This window comes from Syngnathoides biaculeatus, chromosome 17 (assembly GCF_019802595.1).
Source record: "Syngnathoides biaculeatus isolate LvHL_M chromosome 17, ASM1980259v1, whole genome shotgun sequence".
Classification (NCBI taxonomy): domain Eukaryota; kingdom Metazoa; phylum Chordata; class Actinopteri; order Syngnathiformes; family Syngnathidae; genus Syngnathoides; species Syngnathoides biaculeatus.
This window is the reverse complement of record NC_084656.1, coordinates 12,332,735-12,351,722: the sequence shown is the minus strand read 5'-3', so window position 1 is coordinate 12,351,722 and position 18,988 is coordinate 12,332,735. Positions and strand designations below refer to the sequence as shown.

General features: G+C 40.8%; 1 protein-coding gene across 2 annotated transcripts; it reads left to right on the top strand.

Moving 5' to 3' along the window:
- The first annotated feature begins 350 nt into the window (after positions 1-350).
- lhx6a (LIM homeobox 6a) lies at positions 351-18,166 on the top strand. Of its 2 annotated transcripts, none has more exons than XM_061800840.1 (9): positions 351-839; positions 1,415-1,477; positions 2,276-2,461; positions 3,582-3,703; positions 13,008-13,225; positions 14,227-14,327; positions 15,147-15,242; positions 15,323-15,497; positions 17,135-18,166. In XM_061800840.1, exons 1-9 carry the CDS (start codon positions 771-773, stop codon positions 17,212-17,214), a joined length of 1,110 nt encoding a protein of 369 aa, XP_061656824.1. In that variant the 5' UTR covers positions 351-770; the 3' UTR covers positions 17,215-18,166. The 2 variants fall into 2 exon arrangements, with proteins under 2 accessions (XP_061656824.1, XP_061656823.1); XM_061800839.1 differs by having other exon boundaries at positions 353-839; positions 13,005-13,225; positions 17,135-18,164.
- The last annotated feature ends 822 nt before the right edge of the window (positions 18,167-18,988 follow it).

The window sequence follows — 18,988 nt, the reverse complement described above, 5'->3', positions numbered from 1 at the left end:
CAATTTAGCAACTGAATGTTTTCGGTTTCCAACTCATACAGAACGTTCGAAATAAATTCATTTCTGTTAATTCGATTTGAATAAGGGAGTACATTTATTTGCTTTGAATGCCACGTGTCGATTTAAAGGAATCCAAAAAGCAAACATCCATCAACATTCTTTGCATTTCTCGTAGTCACGTTATTCTGATTATTTCCAATGATATAGTACAACTCCTGATCTCTATTTTTTGAATGTTTTATTTCTTGTTTTTCTTGGTTAATCTCGAGATATGCAAATCTGCATTAGTCCACCCTCCTCCTTTTTTTCCCTCCCAAAGAGGGGCAGGCCACAGAGCCTAACTTTCTTCTTCGCAGCCTCCCCACCTTCTCCACTGCACCTTGGAAAGCGTTTGCGTGGAGGAATAAGAAGCTGCGTGCAAGCGCCACTTCCTGTAAAGTCACAACTCCATCCCACCAGTGAGGGAAGAGGTGCAGTCCAGAAGGGGAGGGGGTGCATATACATACATGCATGCGTGCATGCATATCTTTCTACTATTACTAGACAAGCGCGCTTTTGCTTCACCACACAAGAAGAGCATCGGGAGAGACCGCGTTCTTAAAGCCGGGAAGCGAACGACAGAGCCGGGTTAAAAAAAAAAAAAAAAAAAAAACGTGGAGGGAACGCGACGGGTGGGAACATCGGATGCCCGAAAGTCCGCTGGCCGACCATCGACGACTTTTCCCCGGCTTGAGTGCTGCCGCTGCTCGCTGTGAGGCTCCGGGGGATTCATGTACTGGAAAAATGAAGTTTTGTCCCCTCTGTCTGAGGGCAACACGGTTCTGTCCACCACCAAGCAGGTAAAAAAAAACAACAACAAAATATTATTTTAGATGCTTATTTTGCATTATCCATAGTGGAGGTCTGTCGTTTACTGTAATGTCACAAACAAGTCAGCTGTTGCTCGCGCCAGCACTTGTGTTAAAAAAAATACTTTAATTACAACCATTTAAGTACGTGTGGGTGTTTGGCGGGAGGGGGGGGGGGGGCTCACATTTGCGTGACCCGTCGCTTGCTTCCTGATTGACACATGAAATAGACACTTGTGCAGCCTCTTCTCCGCCAGCTATTTGTAATTGCAGGTAGTTTGCCCCTTTGCACCCCCCCCCTCCCCCCATCACGACGCGTGTCCTGGGATTGCAAGGGAAAACGCGATTATTCCGGGAAGCCAATTTGAGCTCGCTTCATTTAAAGGTGTCTTTTTTTTTGGGGGGGGGGGGTGTTGTTATTATTGTTGCCAAAGGGGAGGGAGTGTGTTACGGGGGTGTCGCGCGTTTATTAAGGCGAGTGTATAAAGCAGAAGATCCACGCGGGTGGGTGGATGACACCCGTGGAAAAGTGCATGATGAAGATTTAGATTCGGCTGTTGTTGTAGGTGATCGCCAGCGAGCGCCAGAGTGTTGCGGGCTGCAGTGTGGACTCCAAACACACGCAAATGGTAAGAACGCTCCTCTTCTCCTGCGTCTTTTATACTTGTGTGCGCGTGTGCGCATTTAATTTAATACAAAACAGACAACCAAAAAATGGAGAGGTATTTCTCCGATTAATGGAACAATTTTATTTGGGTTAAAATGATGAAGAATTACACAGTGTTTGGAGGGTATGTGCATTTTGTTTAATTAAAAGAAAAATGCACGAATGAAATATGAAATGTAAATGTATATATACAAAAGTGCACGGTGAATTACTTCCCCAGCACCATGGATCACGCAATCATGTTTAATGTGATATTGATTGTGCGTATTTGCGTGTGCAATAATAATAAAAATAATAATAATTATTATAATACATCATTTTATAATGTTTAACTCGTTTTTATTTTAATACTTGCACATTGTGAACTGGTTCCGCATATGAACCACGTGCTTCCCCCCCCAATTTGTGATTTCTGCTTTCAATAAATTAAATTGTAATTTTAAATAATACAACTTGCATTGTAAAAGAAAATAATCATGTAAAAACAATACAGTATGTATAATGTATAAATAATACAAACGGAGTAATACAGGGACAGTAAAGAATACTTATTAATCATTTAAAATGAGAATAAAAAATATTTTTTGTCATTTTATAATTTTGAGTATTAATTAAACGTGGAAAATTCACAATATGTTTCCATATGTTTGGATTAATGTTCACGTGGAAACGAGCGCGCGCGGGTCTGTGTGTGTGGGACTGGATTTTGATTCTTGCACCCCCCCCCCAACACCCCCACACGCTCCCTCTCCCCACGCAGTCTCAGTCGGACGCGGAGTCCCAGCGGTCCAACATGGAGCGGGAGGATACGCGCTCGTCCCCGAGCACGCCGTCCACGCCCTCCGTGTGCTCCCCCAGCTCCACCGCCTGCAGCTCGGTGCCCTCCACGGGCAAGAACGTTTGCGCCAGCTGCGGCCTGGAGATCCTGGACCGATACCTGCTCAAGGTAAGCCACCCGCACTTCACCCCCAATTATTCCCAAGCTTGATCGAGGCTTTAAAGAAAAGAAAAAGAGAAAACTACAAAGATGGCGACCGATCCGCTTTAAGACATTTACTCAAAAGCAAACGGGAAAACGGAGCTCATTCACGGTGAGATTTCAAGTTGGATTGCAGAGGAATGTTTTGGAGACTGGAGTCACAACATACATGTTGTGTGTGTGTGTGTCTTTTTAAAGCTTGCCAAAGCTGTCTGTCATCACTCGTTTCTTCCCCTTTTTTAGTCGAAACAATTTCCCGTCGTCCTTATCGCTTGACACACATTTGAATTCCAACACTGTTACAGTCCACTACATCAAAACGATATTAGACTGGCCCCGTCAAAACGATTTTAACGAATAATTCACGCATCAAAATAGTCAACTGGGCTTGACATCGTTGCCACGTAAACATAATTGAAAACATAAAAGAGTCCGACGTTTATTGAGGAATTCGAATCAGAACGTTATATTTACATGCAATTTTGAATGTTTTTGAAAGTGATGTGGCCAAATCGTGCTGCAAATATTTCTCCATTAATACAATACATTTTTTAAATGAAACGATTCGATTTTTCTACGAATTCTTCAACTGTAAGCAAACGTTAGTATTTATTGACTCGGCTGAATAGTTGAGGTGCCTGCTATATTTCTTTCTTTCTTTTTTTAAGTATGCCTATTACTGCTATTAATTTTATCATACAGACCGTGATTAGCACATTTCGATGGTGGATATTTATTCTCACGGATTCAACTCCCAAAATAACAATCGTAATATTTTAGTCTTATCGAGGTCAAAGAAACATGACATTCGTTCTTGATATTTTGTCAGCTCTTCGTTTCTTGAAATGCCAGCAAAGATAAGTCACACGACGTTGCCGTTCAATCATAACAAAAGCTTTTTTAAAAAAAAAAACAAAAAAAACTATTTACAAATATGAATGAAAAGAAAATCAGCCGCAAAACCCCATCCTCCTTCGCATCCTCAAGATGGCTCCGAATGCAAATCGCAGTTTTGATCAATTGTCATTTCGTGTTGTGGTTTGCGAACGAAAAAGGCCAATCTGGTTTTTGTGCGTGCGTGGCGCAGGTGAACAACCTGATCTGGCACGTACGCTGTCTGGAATGTTCGGTGTGCCGGACGTCGTTACGTCAGCACAGCAGCTGCTACATCAAGAACAAGGAGATCTTCTGCAAAATGGATTATTTCAGGTAGGGTAAGTTTACTGTGCCACGCCATTTTGCAAAACACCTCTCTCTCTCTGTCGCTGCCTCTTTCATCAAGACACGTGCACGCGCGCGTCCGCGCTGTGGTAGCGACGCACGCATACGCGCACGCGCTTCACATGCGCATTGCATCTCTTATGCTGACAAATTAGGCTTTAATAGGCCACGGCCCACGGGGGGCATTTTATTACATTGCTTGAAACTGTGCAGTTTGATTTGATCCTTTAATTTTTTAAAACTAAAATAATATGCATAATAGGCTACACATGTAATACAAATAATAAAAAGTCAAGATGCTGTACTGTATTCCATTTTCATTTCAACCTTCATCGAGAACGAGTCCCCCCTTCTCCTTAGACATATTGGTTCCTTCCAGTAAAGGAAACGTATGCTTTTTACTTTATAAAGAAACAATAAAATATCACTTCATTTATTTTGTTTTAATATCCTAAAATAAATCACAGAATGAATCATTAATTAATAAATATTATCAGCATAAGTTTTAAATCACAACAATCAGTTGTACATATTTAGTTTAGGCCCAGTATTCCTTTTGTTTGAAAAATAAATCCATCTTACATTTAAAATGAAATAAAATTCAGCAATAGGATAATTTGTAAAAATGAGGTGTTGGAACACAATATATATAAAAAAAATACAAAAGCACAATAATGTAATAATTCTTTACCATTTCCATCATCGAATACATTGCTAAAATGTAAATTAACCAATCAAGTTAATAATATTTGTAGATGTCATCTCATTTTCCTGCGTATATTATTGCATGACAAATGTAGCCTATGTAGATATAATTGTAAAATGTAAATAATGATAAAGATATTGACAAAACATTGCCATAAGACTTGTCTTCAAACTGTGTCTTCAAAACAAGGGGTGGGGGGTGGTTACAAGTTTGGGAAATGACTTCAAGACACAGCATTGTAGAGGCAGGAAAACAAAGAGTTTCTCCTTTTTCACCTTTTTTTTTTACTTCATTCAGCTACAATCATATTGAAATTTCAAAACAATTTTTGGGACTGAAATCCAGGTCAGAGCTGTTGTCAGCTTTTAGCACTGCAAACACACAATAAACAAGTGAATTGCATTTGTAAAAGGATACAATAATTAATGTCAGAAGACTATTACTGTCCACTCACCCACCTCCAAAAAAGTATGATTTGTGGTGTGTGTGTCGGGGGTGGGTGTGGGGGGGCATTTGTTTTCCATGCATAAAATCTTGAAGGATACAGCAACCACCCAAATGCATGCATGCATGATGCAATCACAGTCAGGGACAAACACAGGGTGTTGTCACTTTTGCATCTCGGAGGACGAGGAGGAGGAGCATGAGTGCCTTCAATTGTGAGCGCACGATTTGGATTTGGATTGCGTGCGACAGACAGAAATTATATCACACCTTTTACAATTTATGTGTTGTATTTGAAGGCTTAGAGTTGTGCTGTGTGTGTGTGTGTGTGTTCATTGGTCCTAGAGTATTTGAGCAGTCTGTAGCCAAAATGGTGGTTGTGAATGACTTTTTATTGGGTTGAGTAAAACGCTGAAAGATGTTTTATTAATCATCACGCAGGCTCATAATTTCTTCTAGTAAATTCTTGTCTGGTCTCAATAATTTATGCTGAGGTTATGGTGTTTGTGTTTTGGAATCGTGGCTTTCAAAGTTTTTTTTTTTTTTTTTTTAACAGCAAGTATCACATCGAAAAAAATAAATTGGTATTACCACCATCACGACCAACAATAAGTAGTAGCATAGTGGGCCCAAGTATTCATCCAAAACGAGTTTGAGGTTTTATTCCTAAAAGTACATTTAATGCTATTGTAAGTCACTCTCACACTGCATGGAAATGATCACTTGCATTTAAATATAGGAAAATAAAAGCATGTACTTAATTAGTCCAGTTAAACTGTAGTGCCCATACAGGTTGAATAAAAACTATTCCTGAACAAAAATTTAAGATGAAATGGAAATGAAAAATTAAAACAGAACCGAACTCGACGTAGGCAGTGATTCTTTGGCGAATCGGTGTTTTCATATGTTGGTGTTTTGGCCTGCGCGCGACGCCTGGCGTAAGGACACAAATGTCAGTGTGTGATCGAAACCTGACACAAAAACCCACGGCGCTGAGGTTTATAATCACCGGCAATTAGTCGTCCTCCAGCCCAGACCTCCAGACCTGCAATTAGGCCGCCCCGAGTGCCTGGTCAGCACCTTTTTTGTGATCTGAATGTGATTCTTATCCCGAAGTCACAGACAAGTTGGCCTTTCAATCCACACGGGCTACTAGTGTGTGTCAAGTATTGCGCACATGTACTGTATATCACCTCGCTTGACACAGTCACACAAACACACCCTGGGGTCTGTGTTTATTTATGCACGTCCAGCAGCTGTCAATCATTTTCTCTTTTTATTATTTTCACAACACACATTTCTGTTTTCCCTGCCGGGGTCATACTAATACTCGAGCTGACCCCTTTCCGTTTCAACATTCCCTCCCCGCTCAGGCCGGGACTGTGAGCCATTATTAAATATGTAAAGCAGACGTTAAGCGTATGCGAGCGCCTTCCAGCAGCAGAAGTGGTCAGGAAAGGTACAAATGGCTGTCACATGGCGAGACGTTATGCCATCATTGCCAATGAACTTTTACAGTAAATCCTTTAAGTCAATTATTGGCAGCTTGGCAACGACTGTAATCTTTTTCGGGGTCCATTCCAAGTTTGTAGAAAGCCCCTTGAGGGTCATACCAAAAACTTTAATGCAACTATTGAGCAAATGTGGATGATCATCTGGGGCCTTTTATTTAAAAAACCTGTTTCTCTGAAGTTTTACTTGCTTTTAGAATCACATTTGCAATTAAATGTCCTGACTGGCCATATATGGCCCACGGGCTGTATGTTCGCCACCGATAATACAATAATTAGATTTGTCGACATCAGCGAGGTCATGTGTGTGACACTGCCTCGTATAATTCAGCCACACACTCAACTCATGAAACAAAATCGTCCGGCCACTTGAGCAAGGGGAGAGTGCTTCATCGTGACCCAGTAGAACCACACCGATCAGATAAAAACAATCAGCTCAACAGTTAAAAATATAGTATAAACTAAATATAGACAAATATCAACATGCTTTAACTATATAAGATGGCATAAATGCCGTAATTAAAATGGGTTTGGCGTGTACGTCAATATTTAGGATCTGTGAAATTTGAAGTCTTCCAATAAGCAATTTAAATGGGTGAGTGTTATTTATGAGTTTAAAAAAAATTATGCACACACCAACCTTGCACGAGTTATACTTTGTTTGCTATGCTTCGGGTTAGAGTTAAATGATTACAAAATTAGTAAACTGGCCATACTAATTTTGAAGTGGAAAGTGTGAGTTAATGTAATCTCACAATGTAATCTACTGGAATATAATCTAACATATTTTAATCTCATGTAATCCATCATATCATATCATATCATATCATATCATATCATATCATATCATATCATATCATATATAAACATTGTCAGATTTTGCAAATAGATTCTTTGTTAGTCCAGAGATGGAAATTACCATGTTTGACAATATCTTAATTTTAACGGTCATTTGCAGAATTATATGATCAAGTTATCATTTCTGCGAAAGTCTCTATTGAGCATCAGGAGTGAAAATTGGCATTTTAACTGGGAAGCAGAAGTCAAGTTAAATATGTTTTATTATTTGCTCATTTATCTCATTTTATTTTATTTTTATTTTTTAAATAAAAGTTACTTTCAACGGCATTCTTGGTGAGTTGTCCAGATTCTTTTGGCCCTCTGGAGATGTTTCCTCATCTATGTCACTCTCTCATCTAGCTTTGGAGTGACAGCCGCTTTAATGGGACGTAATAGCAGGAAATCAGAGTGTGTTTCCATCTATGCGTGTGTGTGTGTGTGTTTTGGTTGCAACGGTGTGGGGTGGAAGTATGGTGGGGTGTGTGTGTGAGTGTTGGGATACAAGTGCACCATAGAGCGCTTGCTGTGCCACTCAAACGTATATTTCAGGTCTTTGGAGCTCACACACTCACACACACAAACACACACAAATGCACAGGAAGTCTCATCGCTGTTCCAATCAGGAGCACATCGGGGTGTTCGCACTGTCTCCAGAGTGAGCTTTGTTGAGTCAAACGTGCGTGTGTGTAATTACTTGTCAACCCACCTCTGGTTAGGTGATTGAGTTTCCGTGGCAACGCGCCACACGCGGAATTGCAAGTTTTTCTTTTGAAAGATTGGAATTCATCAAAAATGATAATAAGACATCCGTCATACAAAGTACTCAATTAATCGACACTTCCTGTATTAATGCTGCATATTGTGCACGTGTGAAATTACTATTTACAGAGCTCCTTCCTTTGTACAAAACTGCCTGCTTAGAAAAAAAAGGACCAAAAAAAAGGGACTTATGTGACATATCAAAATGAAAATTGTAACCCCAGATAATATCCAGAAAGTCCCCTGTTTAAGCAAACATTTAAATCACCATTGTTACATTTAGAACAACTAAATCCATCCATACAAATGGATTTAGTTGTACTTATTTTGAGTCATAACTGTTTTTCATTATGTCATTCAAAGCCCACTTTTTGTTGTTATTGTTGAGGCCTGTTGGGGCCCATTTTGACTTAAGTTCAAGTTACAAAAGTACAAATGTGTTTTCTTGCCTAAAAAAAGGGGAAAGTGAGCGAGACAGAGAATAAAATAGATTTTTTTTTCAAAATGACTCAGCTAGCTTCTTATGTGTAATTATTTCTTTAACAGTGCACTTGATGCTTGATAAAGGGTGTTAACACTGATCCAAACTAACCCCCCCCCCCACACACACACATGGGGGGTTTTGGTAGGGGGGGGCACATGGAGATGAAGATAGAAAAGGCAGGGGCCCTGGAATGAGTGATGATTTGCAGCGTTCTCTGGGTTCTGTCTTGAGAGTGCGGAGCTGACAAGCTGTCATGGTAGATTAGTGGCTCAGCCTCACAATGTTTTGCTTTTTACTGTATAGCAAGGAGGGGGATGTGGGGGGGGGTATGCTGATATGCCGGTGCAGTATAATATAATCCACAAAGTCCCATTTGTCTCCAGAACGACTTCATTGGAATACTTCAGTGACGACTTGGGGCAAACCGTCTCAGTAGTCACCGCAACAGGCTTGTTATCATGTCCTTGAATGGTGCAATTTCTCGTTAAATAGTTCTGTGTGACCGTTTTTGGGTCATCTGGAATCATTATCATTACATCATGATCCATCCCGGTACACGACAATATTTTCTTGTATTTATACAGCCGATTTCCCAATTAATAGCAAGCTTGTCTTTTTAATGATCTCTGTATTCTGCTACATTTTTTAAATTTTTCATTTATTTATTCGCAACATATGTTGAAACTGGTTTGATCCGACTGGTCCAAGAGGGCAATTCTAATCCAGAACCTTTAAATGTATTTTTAAAGTGACCGATATATCCAATCCTAACTCTGGAGTCATAAGTCTTTTTCTTTTTTTTTGAAAATATGAGCTCCCTCTTCAAGGACTGATTAAAGCGAAGGTCTGAAATGACCAATTTGCTCAAATTACCTTTAATTCCATGTTATTATGAATATTTAATGATAGTCAACTATGTGAAGACTCATTATTTTCAGGAAAAAGAGGCAAAGCTGCTTTTTTCTATAAATCTTTACATTTTCAAATGACCACTTCTACAAAATTTCTAGGAATTCCTCCCATCACGGCTGAGCTATTATTAGAACCGGCCTACGGGATACTCATGTGGTCTTTGGAGGTGATCTGGTTCTGATTCTTACCAAGATTAGTTCAAATTCAGGCGACTTCAACACAGTCATTTAGATTTTACACGGGCAGGTTTTTACTCACCTGGGGTGTGTTGTTTAGGTACATGTGTGAATGTATATGTAAATCACTGTCAGCATGTTTTGATATTTTTACTCTCCAGTCACATTAGCACATTTTCTGATTGAATTGATCTTTTCGTCTTTACGCTGGCTCAACTCATATCTGGAAAAAAAAATCAAAATGTTATCAGTTTTTGAGCCTTTGTTGTTACCTAGTCACTTATTTAAATTATTTAATCTACATAATGTCACAGTGGAGAAGCTGTAGAGCATTGGCCTCACGGTTCTGGGGACCGGGTCCAAATCCCGCCTGTGTGGAGTTTGCGTGTTCTTCCCGTGCCTCCGTGCATTTTCTCTGGGCACTCCGGTTTCCTCCCAGATCCCAAAAACATCCAACATTAATTGGACACTCTAAATTGCCCCGAGGTGTGATTGTGAGTGGAGCTGTTTGTCTCGATGTGCCCTGCGATTGGCTGGTGACCAGTTCAGGGTGTACCCCGCCTCCTGCCCATTGACAGCTGGGATAGGCTCCAGCACTCCCCGCGACCCTTGTGAGGATAAGAAAATGGATGGATGGATGGATCTGCCTAATATGCAAAAAGAAATGCTGGAGCCTATACCAGCTAACTTTGGGCAAGATGCAGGCTGCACCCTGAACTGGTCGCAGAGGCAATCGTAGGGCACATACAGACAAACAAACTGGCATTCACATTCACTTTTATGAACAATTTAAAGTGCACCTAACATGAATGTTTCTGTAAGCTGAGATTTAGAGGACAGCTACCAACTTGCAACTGTAAGGTAGACATACTAACCACACATACAGTAACACTCAATCATTCTATCATAATGCTATCCATTCATTTTTTGAGCCGCTCATCCTCACGAGGATCGCGGGAATGCTGGCACCGATTACAAAAACATGCAAACTCCACACAGTCGGGGCCGGGATTTGAACCTCGGTTCTCAGAACTGTGAGGCCAACAACGCTCTACAGCTGCGCCTCATAATAATATATTGTATGAAATGCATTTTTGATCACTTATTTCAATTATTTGTTATGTATGCCCAACACCATAATAATATCACGTGAATCCCCCGGCAAGGGAAGTCAGTGCGGCCTCCAGGCATGCTCTGATCGCCTATAAATAGATCAGTTCAATATAGCTGCATGTATGGATGGATGGAGATCAAGAAAAGGAGGAAAACACGGTTGTGAGGATTCAGGGCACAACAGTGGGCTTTCATCCCAGACGGAGTGGACTTGAGTGGGCTGGTTCCCTGCCAAAACCCACTCAAGTGGCGGCCCTTGTACTTCCCCCACTGCAGAGCCCCCGTACCACCCTCCTCTAATTCACCCTTTTCCTTGGCTTCGCTTTTGTCTCCTCACATCTCAGAAGCTGTCGTAGCTGTTCTTGATTTTTCCCTGCTTTTTGTGTCATAGTAGCAGTAGTAGTCGATATGATGACCATTGACTGTTGTGTTGTGTTGTCATTGTAGTTTTTGTTTATCTTGGATGGTAAAGTCAGAGTGGCAATTAAGGGTTGAACAACCAAAGATTTTTTTTTTTTAATAGTTGACTTTCATGTGATGGAAGCCGAGTCAGAACAAATGTATTCTCGTGGTCATGGCTTGTCCGGCTTCCTCGCACATTCCAAAAAACATGTATGCAGTAATTCTGTAAACAGCGAACTGCCTGGCTGACAGGAAGTGAACTCCATTTCACTTCAGTTGCACAGAGGTACGATTTATCAACAATACCACAAAAGTGACTGAATCAAATCCCGAAACCGATATTATGGTAGTATATTACAAACACTGATCGTCACCCCGCCTCCTGCCCCTTGACAGCTGGGATAGGCTCCAGCATTCCCACGACCCTTGTGAGGATGAGCGGCTAAGAAAATTGATGGATGGATTCCTTATCCTGTGGTGTGTGAAGTTTAAGAATGATTTTTCCTCCCTGATCTTCTTGGAAAACATGTTCAAATATCAAACATGTTCAATTTTTTCCCATGGTTGATCCTTAAGCCGCGTGGTCAACATCGAGTTCGACCTAGTTAGGGATGTGATTGCGACATGAAACGGAACAATAGCCGATTAAGGAGCTCGCTGATGGACACAAATAGAAGCGCACCTGAGTCTTCAGATAAGTCATTCACCAATTACAAAGTTTGCAATGTAGTTAAATGATACGTTAGCCTAGATTTTTCGATTTCTTGATGTACTCCGATTCCTACTACTTTTGTACTTTTTGCTTCTTCTTTGTATTTTTCAGCAGTGTGGATGCCAAGTGGCACCATGCTGCCTCCCGCAGGTCAGCTTTGGTACGATGACCAAAATCTGCTTTGATGATTGTCATGATGTGTATTTATTGTGCTTTGTTGGTCATCTCGGGGACTGTCCATCGCACACATTTAGGGAGCAGTAAGAGCACAAATGTTTTTCATCGCATTTTAAAGATCGATTAAAAGTACTAAAAACCTTTGCGTGTACCCTGCTTTATAATCAGTGATTAAACCTGCAAGAGTGGGGTCTGCTGTGCCTCCATCACCACAGTGTTTGTCTCATTCTGTCCTCAAACACATTCACCCCCACGTGAACAGTTCCAATACGCAGCACGTGTTTATTTCAGATATTAACGCCTCATTTCAGCCACGTCTGTCGTTAATCATTTGTTGTCCTCGCAATGTTTATATGCTCTTTCCAAAACCCTCATCTACTGGCCCCGTGCCCCTAGAACTCCACCCCCCCCAGCTATACCGATTCTTCCTGTATAATGCTGCCTGACCTCACTGTTACTATCGGTTACAGCCGCTCCATGGAGTGATGTCATCCACTTCTTTTTTTCCATCTTCCACGCTGGGAAACGGCTATAATGTACTGCACTGTGTGTGTGTCATGATTTTCGGGCATCAGTCAGGAAATTGCAGGTGTTGTTATTGTTTTTTTTTTTTTGTAAAGCACAACAATGGGACTTTTCGTGGAGGCCACATGCTCCTCCAAGGTTCCTCCATTCCTTCATAGTTTAATAGATGAAAAAAAAAACCTAGAGAGAATTTAGTTAGGCAGCATGTGAGAATAGTGTTCAGCACGTCTGACTCATTGTCAGGTTTGAATCTTGGCCTTGAAGCCTATTCAGGGTAAAATATAAAATCATTTTCGTCACGGGACACACTGTACATACAGTAGTAATACTGTAGTTTTCCTCCATCAATATAAATAACATACACAGTTAAAGCTTTTTTGTTTTTAAAATAAACATGTTGATAATAATAATAAAAAAGAAAAATTGGGGCAAGCAAATATTATGTCGCTATGATTCAAAGGATCCAATTTGATTCAATATAATTGTGTTTCCTGTGCCTCAGCGCTTCTCTTCTTCTGTCCCTCACAGTAGGTTTGGTACTAAGTGTGCCCGCTGCGGGCGTCAGATCTACGCCAGCGACTGGGTGCGGCGCGCCAGGGGCAACGCGTACCACTTGGCGTGCTTCGCGTGCTACTCGTGCAAGAGGCAGCTGTCCACGGGGGAGGAGTTCGGCCTGGTGGAGGAAAAGGTGCTGTGCAGGATCCACTACGACACCATGGTGGAGAACCTCAAGCGGGCGGCTGAGAGTGGTAAGCGGGCAAAATTCTCTGGGTATTACTCTTTCTTTAAATTCATGAAAGGACTAAATTAACCCAAGTAAAAAAAAAAGTTAAAGTTTCAACAATGGATATTTTCTGTCTTGTTATGAATACTGTTCAAGAACTGTGCCTACCGCAAGAAAGAAATCAGTTTAAAATTCCTCAAGCCTATTGAGAACCTATGCCACGTCCTTAAAAGGATATATTAATATTTAACTTGATCAGTCAAAAAAAAGATCTCTATGCGATGCAGAGTTCTTTGACCAGTTTTATACCTTATATCCTACTTTAAAAACACAGTAATAGTAAGGCTAACGACATCTATCAATTTTCTTTGCTGCTTATCCTCACGAGGGTCGCGGAGAGTACTGGAGCCTATCCCAGCTGTCAACGGGAAGGAGGCATGGTACACCCTGAACTGGTTGCCAGCCAATCACAGGGCTAACAACATATCAAATTAATAGAACAACAAAACATTTAGATGGTTGTTATTGCCGATGTATCTGTGTCATCCACGTCATGGTAATCCACAAAGGTTGAACCAAAGCGACTGGATTGTTCTTATTTGTTGATGTTTGTCCTTTAATAAGAAAAGTAAGAAGCCTTTTGAATTTAAGATGAAACGTCTGCAACAAGTTGTGGATGTGAGTATGGAATGATTGTTTGTTTCTATTTGGCCTGTAATTGGCTGGTGACCAGTTCGGGGTGTACCCCTGTACTCTCGCCCGAAGATACCTGAGATAGGCTCCAGGAAACTCGTGACCCTTGTGAGGACAAGCGCTACAGAAAATGGATGGATGGACATCAACAAACAAGAACAGTCCAGTTGCCTTGGTTCAACCTTTGCAGACCTGACTGTATCTAATTTCACACTTGAATGGTGGTGCGCACTCCAGTCATATTTTCATAGGTCCCATTTGAAAATCGTGAGAGGGAAACATTATAATGGATTCACTGCAAACTAATCATACGCTGATTGTTGTGTTTTTCAGGCAATGGTATCACATTAGAGGGAGCGGTTCCGACGGAGCAAGACAACCAGCCCAAACCCGCCAAAAGGGCACGCACGTCTTTCACTGCGGAACAGCTTCAGGTGACACAAATATGAATCCTTCTTTTGAGATTATTATGAAAGCAGCAATGTGAAGTAATTTTTCCTCAAATTAGAAAACGTTCTTAGCAATTTGGATTATACGCTTACTTATAATAAGGCGAATGGTGTCAAGAAGTCTGTTACTGATGGCAGGTTGGCTCAAGTATGGCATGGTAGGCATCTACCCTGTGCTTCGTTCTTTAATCCACTCCACTGAGCATTTTCATTATCTAGAGTCCTATCCTTTGTTGCAGTATTTCATAATTTTTTTCCAATGACCTATAATGTCTGTATTAATTTTTATGCTATGTTGTAAGTAGTAAGCTGAAATTATAATACAACGAACAATTTGATTGAGTCATTATTCATGATAAATAATTACATTACTGTGTGTTTCTTTTGGCTTGTGCCTTTCGGGGTCACCACAGCATGTCATCTCAGATGAACGCATATATATATGTTTGGCACAATTTTTACACCAGATGCCCTTCCTGACGCAACCCTTCTCAGGGAGTGGAGGCCCCAGTGGGATACGAACCCCCTGGTTTACCAAACCAGTGCTCTAACCACTGAGCTATGGGGCCTCAAATAATTACATTACTAATAGGAATTAATCATTTATTAGTTACAAATTTTATTTGTATATTTCACACATTTTTTTTGGCATTGTGATTTATTTGCGCCATAAGCACTTCAATTAAAGGTTATTTGTGTGGCCCAAACCCTATCCTCAAATTGTAAAACAGTGTTTTCATATCACGTTGCACGTCACGAGTGTGCCCGAGTGCTACTTTAAAGCAATGTGTGACCTCCGTGCAGATCATGCAGGCCCAGTTTGCCCAGGACAACAACCCGGACGCTCAGACGCTACAAAAGCTGGCCGACATGACGGGTCTCAGCAGGCGGGTCATACAGGTGAGTACGTGCCGTACGCTCATGTGCAAATGGAAGCAAAATCCCAGATACGTGACGTGTGCTTGCATCGCTCTTCGTAGGTGTGGTTTCAAAACTGCAGAGCGAGACACAAAAAGCATACGCCCCAGCACAGCGGGGGCCCCCAAGGTCACCCCCAGGCCAGGATACCCTCGTCCTTGCCCGAGGAACTTCACTACTCCCCCTTTGGCAGCCCCGACCGGGCGCGCATGGTCGCCCTACACGGATACATCGACAGTACGTCTTTCAGCATTCACAATTTTGTGCTGTCAAATCTTAAAATAAACGAAAGTGAAAGTACAATGATTAAGTAATTCCAAAAAAAGTCATCCAAAGAATAAAATAGAATAGTGATTACAATTAGTATAGTTTTAATTACAAACGTTAGCCACAAACATTAATAAAACAAATCTCACTTAACTTTTAGCATGCAAAAATAATTATTTACAAATAAAACAAGTTAAAAAATAAAAACTGTCCAACCATTAAAATTTGGGTGCAATTTATGTTGAGAATAATAAATATTAAATAAATGCAATTATTAAAACTTGCTTATATAGTAAATGATGCAAAATATTATAATTCTAAACCAAAACATTTTTTATATATTTATATTTAAATTCTTGTGTGCTTATAAATGAAATACAAAAGCTACAATTATTTATACTGACATTAAAATCTAACAATGATAGGCCACACACAAATAAGAAATTTTAAAAAAGGAACCATTGATGCGTACTGATAATTCTTTTTATTTTTACAAAGTCTAATTAAACTGGGGCAGCACGGTGGATCAGCTCGAAAGCGTTGACCTCAAAGTTCTGAGGTCCCAGGTTCAATCCCAGACCCGCCTGCGTGGAGTTTGCATGCCTGGATGGGTTTTGTCTGGGTACTCCGGTTTCCTCCCACATCCCAAAAACATGTAACATTAATTTGACATTCTAACTTGCCCATATGTGTGATTGTGAGTGCGGGTGTTTGTCAGTCTTTACTGTATGTGCCCTGCGATTGGGTGTCAACCATTTGACAGCTGGGATGGGCTCCAGCACTCCTCGTGACCCTTGTGAGGATAAGCAGCTAAGAAAATGGATGGATGGATGGATGGATGGATGGATGGATAATTAAACTGCAAACCACACACAAACATGTTGATATCTGCCTTTAAGGGGTATGGCTTAATGAGTGACATCAGGAGCCTGTAGTCAGTTGCATCAGTCGTTTACAACGTGGTTGCTTACGGTCTCCTCCATGCCCCTTGTGAGTGTTCTCATTTTGCATTTGTGTGTTTGACCCCTTCCTTAAATGTTGGAAAGTGCATCGGCGACTCTGGCTCCCCTTGCCCACACGCAAGTGCCTTACACCACTCTAAAAAAGGAGCCATTTCTTTTCCACTTCAATAACACGGTGGCATATTTGATGGCCACTCGTCAGTCAAATTTTAGCTCTCAACACGAAGCTAAAAATCAAATACAAAACTGTGTTTTTGGGCACTCGTAGCTATACTGTATATTCTGAATATAAAACATACAAACAGTGTTCCTTGCTAAAGCCCAGTTCACTTATTGTGGAGTCAGTACATTGCAGATTTGGCTTTTTTTTTGTATTCACATGGCCCATAATTAACCAGATTAAGGGATTTTATGTGTATTCTCTAATTTTGAGCAAGTAAAATAAATGTTTATAGGATTGAAAAAAACATTACAATGATTGGGTACATAGTGTACAGTACTACTTTGCGTTACTGTATGTTTAAGCATTTAAAAGGTGTTTAAGCGAATAGAACGTGTCTTAGTTAATAAAATATAAGAGCTGATGCTTGCAAATAGCATTTTCTTTATTCTTTGTTTTTTTCTTTTTTTAAATGTGTTCTTCAGGTCACCCCTTCTCTGTGCTGACCTCACAGAGTCTCCCCCACCAGGCCATGTCGCTGCCCCAGCTGCCCCTCAGCCGCTAGCACTCAGCCGCTCCTTCGACCTTCTCGGATCTCAAACCTCCCCAAAACCCTTGACCTCCCACCACTGACACCCAGGTGGCAACCATGAGGCCCGGCGGGGAGTTGACCCGGAGGAGAGCGAGAGAAACACCTTTTCGTGCTCCGAAGGAATATTCCGCCTACTCCGCGTGTGATGTCATCGAGCATATGTCGTACAAGCAGAATCGTTCCGACTTAAGAGGAGTTTGGAAGAGTGGAAGTGACTCAAGCAGAAGGACTGAAGCCTGAGGAGGGCTCCAAAAGAATGGAGCGGGTGGGTGGGAGATTTGTCACAGTGGATCAGTGGTGGGGCTCAAACTGTGGTCAGCAAGACCTTGGAAGGCCACCAAAATGAAATTCACTCACAGTACATAATAGCTCACGGCAACACGACTCTTTTGTGCTGGAAAGCTTCAGTCCCCATTTGCAGATTATGTCAATGGTTTCAATGCCAAAAAAATGAAGGACGACCACAAAGCACAAAGTCGGAGTATTTCTTAAATTTCAGGTTTCTTGAAACAGACTGCATACTGGGTAAAACTAATCATTCCTAAAATAAAGACAAAAAAAGGAAAAGAAAAAAAGACTAAAATAATGTCTGTGTTTGCCTGGAGTGAAACAGTATTGGTACAAAACTGACAAAAATGGAACATACTAGTAAAATGTGACTTTTTGTGTGTGTGTGTGTGTGTGTGTTTGCGTGCGTGGGTGTGTGTTGGGGGGGGTATGTCCTTCATGTAATTAAGCGCCACGGCTGTCGTGTAAAGAAACGGATCCAACGTGAACCTCAGTTTCCTTGTATTTATTGAGATGGAAAAATCCCTGTAAAGCACTTTTTGTCTGATTTTTTTGTAAAATAAAATGAAAAAAACAACAACAACTGAAATGAAAGGCAAAAGTTTATTTGATAGACTGTGCATCATCAATGTTTTGTGTAAACAAATGCAATAAAACCAAATGTGATGTCTGATGTGCTCAAAGTCCATGACTAATATGACTTTTATGAATATGAGTGGGAAGTTAATATCGGGCACAAACCTAAAATTCAGTTTGTATAAAGTGGCGGTTCACAACCAGTTTCACATAATATGATATTTTGACAGACCAGCACAGAAAGAAATAAAAACTGTAAAAAATGCAACTCACCATTCGGCTGAATGTAGTTGTAAATAGTTTTGTCTTGCCTTTTCTTCTTCAATGAACCAGTGCCATCTTGGGGTAATGGGAGATGTCCCAAGTATCTTTCTTATGTCTCCACGGGAATTTTATTTGAGTTGCTTTTCATTGCATTAAATCCTCCTGTCGCCACAAATTATGTAGAGCAGAGCAGACTTGGTATCAAATTACCCAAGAACCCTTAGTTAGGGACTGTTGATATAATTGCTGCATGAGTTGCCATTTACCAGCGACCAATCCAGGGTGTTAACTCTCCTCTTGTCCAAATTGGGATGGCTCCAACTGAACCACTACCTTAATGAAGATATATATATATATTTAATGTGGTCCCTCAATACTTTTGCCCATAATATCTCAAGTGCTGGCTTTTTTTTTGTACAGTGCCACTTGCCAGAACCTTGAATCCTTTAATACCAGCCAGTATTTTGGCTATCATCGGGACTACTGTATTACTGTTGTTGTGGCTATTTTTCTCTTCTCCCTTCACCAGTCACTTCAAACCTCTCGTTTTTGCTTTCTGGCTACCCTCCGTTCCTGTGATCCATCTTGCCATCTCAGCCCAGCTGGCTGAGACAAAACA